Source organism: Eulemur rufifrons, chromosome 26, assembly GCF_041146395.1.
Source record: "Eulemur rufifrons isolate Redbay chromosome 26, OSU_ERuf_1, whole genome shotgun sequence".
NCBI classification, from domain to species: Eukaryota; Metazoa; Chordata; class Mammalia; order Primates; family Lemuridae; genus Eulemur; species Eulemur rufifrons.
Window position 1 is genome coordinate 987,937 of NC_091008.1, and position 8,818 is coordinate 996,754.

Consider the following 8,818-nt stretch of genomic DNA (forward strand, 5'->3'; position numbering starts at 1 on the left):
TTTCGTGGAAGTGTGTGCCAGCTACGTTGGCGTCTTTACTGCTCCTTGAATGGACCAAACACGCTTCTGTGCCAGGGCTCCTGCCCCTGTGGTACCCACGCCTGGAAGGTTCTTCCCCCACCCAGCTGAGGTGCCACCTAGACCCTTACGCACACTCGCATCCCTCTACAGAGTGAGAAGACAGTAAGCGCTAATGCACATTGAATCTGCTTTAACGCGTGGACTGTTGGCAGCCAATTTTGATAAAGGGGATAAAGGAAGAAGGGTGAAAGAATGGGTATTATCTGGGTAGAAGCAGATAAAACCTAAATCGGTAATAATTCTGTTCAGGAAAACTCAGTCTTCATCGTTTTATCAATCCAGCACCCACACTGCTTCCGGATAACAGAGGAAAAGGTAGTCGTGGCTGAGTAGGGTGATGGAAACCAAACGCCGATGGTTAGGAAACAATTATTAATACTTGTTACGTAATCCGGAGACATATTTTTCATTCATAATGTTTCGGATGGTAAATCCACCAAATTTTCATTCATCTGTCTGAAACACGCCGGATTTATATGCTAGTTAGGAAAGCTACATCCAGTAATCTGCCCCATGCATGGATTCCACAAAGACTTTGAGACACAGTTTGTTGAGAATCTGGCCGCCTCTGCTTTTTAAAAATAAGAAAAGAATAATGGCTAATTCAGAAAAGTAAAGTGGCAAAGGGAATCCAATACCATAAATACGTTCTCATTGAGGTTGCCAAACAATGAAATATCCCCCCCAAAAGCAAATGTTATTTTGTTTCTCGGATGAGGCTTTTAACTTCAGAAAGTTGTTTACTCTTTAGAATTGTTTAATTCAGAAATTCTCCATTTCCTTTTACAAAAACCTCATGGCATTTTGTTTCATCGTGAATCTGTTAGAATAGAGACCATGAACACAATGGAGTCCATGTATTTATCAGGTTTATTGACAAGTGAACTGGTTCCCTTTCTGGCCTTTCTCTCATTGCACATTGTCTTGGAGATGCCTTTCTTATAATCCCTTACTTCAGGCCAATTAAAAGAAGAAATTGTTATCAATTTTTTTTTTTGATAGGGTCTCACTCTGTTGCACAGCCTGTTGTGTAGTGGCATGGTGGCACCATCACAGCTCACTGCAACCTCCAACTCCTGGGCTCAAGCGATCCTCCTGTCTCAGCCTCCCGAGTAGCTGGGACTACGGGTGTGCACCACCATGCCGGGTGAATTTTTCTATTTTTTTGTAGAGATGGGGTCTCGCCATATTGCCCAGGCTTATCACAAACACCTGGCCTCAAGTGATCCTCCCGCCTCTGCCTCCCAAGGTGCTGGGATTATGGGCATGAGCCATCACGTTCAGCCTCTTGTTATCAATTTTTAAGGGTTAATAATCTTAGACTTGGTGAGATCCTATTTCATACAAACCCTGTATTGAAGCAATTGCAATTCTCAGCAATACTAATTGATAGCCTGCTCTCCTTACCCAGCCTGCCACAGGGGAGTAGCATGATACCCCTGTTAGAGGACGAAAATTATATTTAGACTGCTTTACGTAATTTTTTTTTGCAAATAATTTATTTTTTTTCAGGATCAGTTTTTTACATCTATAAACTGAGAGTAGCAAAACTTTGTTAGCCCAACGGATGTCAAAAGAGATAATATATGTTAACATACTTGGAAAATCGTAAGATAGACACATATGAAGTATTGGCTTATGTTCTTGAACACTAACTGACAGAGGGAAGTTAAATTATTCTGGAAGCTACGACTACCCTTTAAGAACATTACTATAAAAAAATAGACAGCATTTTCAGTTAGGTATGATGTGTATGTCACAATGACATTGCACACTGGCCTGCCCGTTTGGGTCCTTGCGTTTCCCACGGATGAGTGACTGTCATGGAAGGTGGCTGCATTGGAGCCCTCTTGCTGGGACCCTACCCAGAAAGGCCAAACTCTTAGCCGGGGGTTGGCGTCTGGAGGAACCACTGGGCCTGGCGGCGGTACAGAAGAGACTGGGGAGAAGCCTGATCTCCGTGTTGGGGGGCTGGGCTCTGGCAAAGCCCCTCAGGGCTCCTGGAAGACACCGTGCGTATCCCCAGCATTGGGACACCAGCCACAGGGAGGACATGAATGGTCACCCTGTGTTAACCAGAGACGTACAACCACCAAAGAACAGAGAAGTACCACCTCATTTTGTTACGAATAAATATAGCTATCTTCCCTTCCCTCTGCAATCTTTCCTCCTTCCTCGCCCTTGAGGGGCCGGAGGGAGCCGGGTAAAGAGCAGACAACCGTCCTCCCCACGCCAAGCCCTGGAGTCACAACCTGGACACGGCGACAAGGAAGAGAGCTTAGAGTCAGATTCGGGATTGAAGCTTTGATGGAACCGGACAGTGTTAATAACCAAAAGCTACCAGCAATACCTGGGGGCCGCCCAGAGAATTTTTAAGGGCAGGGTTTGTTTTTATCATGGTTGAAAACAGTTATGAAAAAAAATAAACCAGTTTCATGTCTATAAGTAAACGAGTTGACACTCATCAAAAAAATCGGTTACATCACAGAGGTTCGTCTTATCAATCACATGTACTTATACGCTAGTCCCAAAAACCTGTCACCAACGCATGTGACTTCCATTGATGAGCTCGTTGAAGCTCCTCTTTCTACGTAGAAAGAATGACAATTTGACTTTGGGCCTAACAAGAATTGTGAACTATTCCCCTCTCCCTTCCTCCTCCTCCTCCTCCTCCTCCTTTTTTTAAGGTGAATCAGTACTTGAGCAACCTGGGATGCTTTCTACTGTGAGGCAGATGCATGCTTTCAGTGAGTCTAGAGAGCTGTTTCTAGAACAATCCTATCAGAGCCTAGAACTCTCGGTTGAGAAGTACTCGGAACTTTTATTGGGTATTAAATTAAGGTAATTGTTGTTTATAAAGCAAGTCATATTATCATATTCTCCCTCTCTCTGTCTCTCCCCCCTGCATTTTTCTCCGGTTTTATTCCCCTGCCCTCCCCCGCCCCTTCCACCTGCTCCGTGTACAAAGGCACCGGGCAGGCCCACAAGCCCACTCACAAAGACACCAACTGCCAGGGGACACTGGCCAGTCTCCCCTTCCTGCAGGCACCTCTAATCCTTGCAGCAATCGCTCTGGGGCTTCCTAACGCCTCCTCTTTTTCTCCCAGCCCACCCAGCTTGGCTTCTGAAAGGGTAAATCCTCCCACCACTCATTATGACCTCTTCAGAGCGCTAAGAACTCGGATAATTCCTGGCCTCTCCCTGGTCCTCCTGTTAATTTCACTGGGAAAGGGACACGAGGGAAATTCCGAATGGACATACTGTGCCACCTCGCAGTAGTCCTGTGGGCATATATCTGCCCTCGGCTTGCTTTCTGTTTTTAAATCTCTACTTGACTTTTAATGACAATCACAGAACATCAGAGCAGGAAAGAATCTCAGATGACTGGTGGTGATTTCATGAACCAGCAGAAAAATATATACACATAAAAAACATATATTCATATATATTCTTTTTTAAGTTCTATTTTATTTTTGATTGGCAAATGATAGTTGTATATATTTACGGGGTACAATAGGCTGTTTTGATGCGTGTACACATTGTGGAATGATCAGATCAGGCCAATTAGCATATACATATCACCTCCAATATGTATCATTTCTTTGTGGGGAGAGCATTTTTTAGATCCTCTCCTTGAGCTATTTTGAGATATATAATATTAATAACTGCAGTCACCATGCCGTGGCAGGGGCTTCATTCATGTGAGTGACGTGTGTCCAGATAATGGCAAAGTTCATGCATCATCAATATTCTCACCGTCATCTTTCCACAAACAGTGATCTGTCTTAAAACATGCAATTCCAAAATAAGGATTTTTTTTATCACACTTGCATGATAGATTTACCTAGCGTACACTGACTTCTACAAATATACCTGTCTTTAACATTTCTAGAAAGGGCTCAAAAATCAACAAACAATTAAGTGCTTAGGCATATTTTCTAATAGAGATATCACTAGCTTCCCTTAAGAAACACTTGTTCTCAAATATACACATTCAAATACATTGAGAACCTTTCCCCCTTTAGAAATACCTAGGTTTCTGGAATTATTCAACTTGAAACATTTTAGTAACCTCACTAATAGCACCAAGAGATAAGAATTATATTATTTGAAATGTGTTTTGCCTAAATAATACATTTTTATTCAAAGCTTTAAAGAGTGCATATACAGTAATAGACAAGAATTATTAAATCCATTTCTGTCTCATGAAATGAATGATTATAATGTCATCTCAATTTTAATAAACAATTATTTAAAACTTTGAAGTAAAATTCAATAGGAGAATAACTACTATAGTGATATATAGGGTGCAAAGAAAAATTTAATATAGTTTCCAACTATACTAAAATGTGTAAAGGATAAACAATCTGTACATTTCTTTGTTCATTATTTTCAAAATGTATTTTTGAACTATATATAAGATTTGGAAAACAAAAATTTCTGCCTTCTTCTTTATATAATGATTTTCTAAAGTGATTTGCCAAGAGTATATCTGAAGACATAGCTATGAAAGTGCATGTCCCAAAAGGGAGAGTTTTGCAGAGTAAAAGTGCTAACACTCTTTTTGTAAGGCTGTCCACACACACACACGATGGGGTTTTGTGTCTGGATAATTTTTCCTGTGGGTGATCTCTTGAAAATACACTCTGCAGAGGATCATCCTGCGACTCATCATTAGAAATATTTGCTTCCTGTCACACATATTTAGAATATAAATTAAAAGATGTATAAACATTCAAAAATCAGGCCTATGTTACTGATTATTTGAGCCTTTAAAAATTCTGTTTATTTTTAAAAACAAAACAGAATTTTTTGGCATTGAGCTTCAATGTCAATGAAAAGTTTTGATTATTAATATTCCTGTTAGTTATTTCTAAATTTTGGGATTTATGTACAGTTCAACCAGCCAATCAAGTACTAAAAATGTCTGAACATATCTCAAAAGTGACTAAACATGTCACTAGAAGGATATTTATTGAAAATTATAAAGTTATTCCATTTCTGAACATCCTTAATAACATTAGACTAGTTTTGCTTGTGCGATTTTAGCCTATTAGATTTTCTATTCTATAGAGCATTATGGAAAGTCTAAATACTTAAATTTTCACAGGTCAAAATCTGTTATTGTCTATAGAACTACTTTTATGGTCTTCCCATTTTAAGGGGCATGGCTTAAGTGCTGGCTGAATTTTTTTTTTTTTTTTTGAAATATTTATTTTCCTCAATTCCCAAGTTAATCCTTTGCATGTTCTTCAAAACTGTGAGCATCTCATTTGCCAGCAACCATCCTCTGCCTCAGCTTCTGCCTCTCTCCTTGCACCCTCCTACTTGGAGGTGACTCACCTATGAAGCTGTTGCCAATCCTTGCAAGAGGAGAAAGTGTACGCCCAAACAACGTCCACTTCACCTTGAACTTAACCAGAGGGAGACCATTACTAGAATTGAATTGACTTGATGTTTTAAATGAAAAACAGTGATCCTAGTGTGGTCATGGCCTTGACAACACAGAAAATGACAAGCATTTTTGCTCCAACAGCTTTCTGGAACAAATAATGCTAGTATAAAAAAATTGAATATAATAGGTTGAACTAAAAAACAAAATTAGACAAACAAAAATAGGCATCGCCGCAGTAATTTAGAACTTGTGTTTTCTTTAGAAGGCTCTTTAGTTTCCTTAACATACAGATAAAAAGGAAAAAGATAGACTGTAGACAATAGTCTCTCTCTCTCTCTCTCTCTTTCTCTCTCTCTCTCTCTCACACACACACACACACACACACAGAGCAGAGGAGACAGGAAGGCTGAGGGTTTTGCCCAAGGCCAGGCTGCAAGTTAGATCAGAGCTGCAATTAGAACCCAAATCTCAGTAACTGGAGCCAGCCAACGGCTATTCTAGACTCCGAGCAAATCTGCCTCTGTGTCATGGATTATATATACGCTGAATTAGGCACTCATATTTTATCTGACGTCGCCTACCAATGACTCCTAAAGAAACCTCATGAAATCACCTTTTGGATCCTTTAATCACTCTGCCAGTTCCAGGCTAAAGACTCCAGGCAAGTTACTTAACCTTTCGGGGCGCTTTCCTCACCTAAAGTTAATGGGTTGCACTGGAGGAGACCTCTGAGGACCTTGCCAAGTTTTAAAAACTCTGCTTTCCATCTCCTGTTTTAGGCTTCATTCTCGGTGTCTGCAGTTCTCACTAGGGGGCAGGTTTCCACCATTGCATCAGGAAAGCGCTTTCTGATGGACTCCTGGGAGCAGGAAATTTCAAAGAAACTCCCTTCTTCAACAGCAAACGTTTTTTTTTTTTGAAAGTAAAAGCCAAAGGGAAAGAATAAACACAAAAGCAGTGGCCCATATAGTTCATAAAGATCTAGACCCATTTTTAATATAAGTACAAACTAGAGATTTAATCTCATGCTCTCACACTGTCTTTCGTACAACACTACAATTTGCAATTTCATATTAAAATCAGGTAAAATTTGCTTAGTTTCGTGCCTTTTAAAATTCATTTTAGTTGAAAGCCAGTTACACAATAGCTGAACCCCTTGAGCAAACCGGTAGCGTAAGCAACCAAACAGCAACAAAAGCACAAAACATTTTAAATAGTTACTAGGTGCATTACAAAGTTACTCTTAGTGAATTACAATATATTTCTGAGTATCTTTGAAATTATCTTTGAGTTCTCTGCTGGATGAGTACACACAACGGAATGCACTACTTGGATTTTTGCATTTATTTGTCAAATCCTTAAAAATGTACTCTTTTAAATTGATTCTGTGGCATTTCGGCATACGTTAAAAATGATTGCCCAAATTTGGCCTTTTTATGAATGCTGCCTGATAAATGTGACCACCAACACCTTATAAGAGTCCCCAAAATAGCCAAGCGGTCATGCTGAGTGGAGCATTTCTCTTCTGCCAGAGCCAAGTAGAGTGACACGAAACAATGGCTCAACTGGACATTCTAACTGCCTCCAAGAAACGTCCCCCAGCGTCTTGCTGGTTGTCAAAAGAACACGAGTCACTGGGCTTGTTCAGCTGAGAAACATGGCGCACTCTTCCCTCTATCAATTGCAATTACATAATACAGGATTTTACACTGCCCTGGAAAAGTTTCTTCAGAAACAAGCCACGTCCTGGAAACATTCGACGCCAGCACCAAAATCAAACTCACATATAGACGTCTGCATCAGAACTTGGAAAAACTGGCAACAGGTTGGTGTCACTGACTCCGTCCCAGCACAGAGCGGTGACACCTCTATTTCCCCCCGGTCCTACCTTTGCCACTTGTAGGGGCTGCTTCTGCTCCTTGCCACCTTGCAGTCGGAAGCCCCAGGGCGCCCCGCCAGTCATGGAAATGCAGATAAAATCCCCGGTGCCCATTTTCTCCTTTCAGCTGGGCAGCATGAAGAGCTGGAAGAGATGGACGAGGGACGGCGCTGGAAGGGCGCTGAGGATGTGCACTGCGCCAGGGCGCCGCCGAAGACGCAGGAACCGGGGCGCGCAGAGCCTCCGCCCCGCGGCCAGTTCCCTCCGCTAATGGCATCGTCCCCGCGGAGCCGAGCGCTCCGCACGGCCGGACCCGCCCCCTCCTGCGTCACGCTCTTCGCTCAGCCCACCTGCAGCGAAAGCGGAGCGGCCACCCGGGAGTGTCCCCGCCGGGGGCGAGACGGGGGCGGGGACGGGAGGGAGAGCGAAAGTTCTTTTGCACGAACACATTGAACCCCGGCACTGAGAAAAAGGGTGATTGGAAAACTCGCGTTTAACAATTCTGCACACAGCAGGGGACCCACGAAGGTTTTAATCTTCACGCCCTGAGTGACATCCTGAAATCTGAGCTCTGAGAATCCAACTCCTGGAGGATTAAATTCTCCCAGATAAATGTTTTGCGAATTACCACGTTGTCGAATGAAACAGACAAAAGGGAGTTAAAGTGGGTTAAACGATTATTTTTTTCTGTCTGCAGCCCGCAGAATTAATCCCCAAAGAGGAGGAAATAAAAGAAAGCATAAACATTTATTTTTTTTAAAAACCTCCTACTGTGAAAAGTACTTTTCTGAACTGTGATATATATTTAGAGAAGGTGGGGGAGGAGGAGGAGGAGGAAGAGCGGGGAGAGAGAATGAGAGTGTGAATTTCCCCCTGGAAACGAATGCTTATGACATCTATTGCATGGTTCGGGGTATTTTAAATTTAAATAAGTATTTCATTTTCTTCCTTCCTGCTGATCTGAGATCTGAATCTGACAGTCGACTGCATACAATGTCGCCTACAAGTTTCTTATTTTATAGCATCTCATCATATGTTGTGAATCTGGGTGGTCCGATATAAAAGTGGGTTGTATATGTTCCACAGTATTTTAATGTTTTCAATCTGAATACAAGCTACCAAAAATGTACAAATGGAACATTTTTATTTTCCCATAATATTTTCCATAACATTCATCTGCATAAAAACACACTAAATAAAGAAGAGCCTGGGAAAGTTAGCTTGTGCTACTCGTGGCACCAGACAAAAGTGACTTCCAGACCCGTGGCCTGCGTCAGTACTGGGAAGCTCTATACAATGAGTCCTCATTTAATATAGTCCGTGAGTTCTTGAAAACTGCAACTTTCAGCGAAATGCCAAATAATGAAACCAACACCATAAGCTAATTGCTATAAACCAGGGTTAAGTTCCTGTGGACCTATTTCTAGTCACCAAACATCACCAAACTTCTAAAAAAACACCAA

At 41.6% G+C, this 8,818-nt stretch overlaps 1 protein-coding gene across 1 annotated transcript in view; it reads right to left on the minus strand.

Annotated features, from left to right (window-relative positions):
* SYNPO2 (synaptopodin 2) overlaps positions 1 to 7,469 on the minus strand; it is a 108,831-nt gene extending 101,362 nt beyond the window's left edge. The window contains exon 1 of the mRNA XM_069459047.1: positions 7,365 to 7,469. Coding sequence (XP_069315148.1) covers positions 7,365 to 7,469 — 105 coding nt within the window. The remainder of the gene's footprint in view (positions 1 to 7,364) is intronic.
* Between the last annotated feature and the right edge of the window lie 1,349 nt (positions 7,470 to 8,818).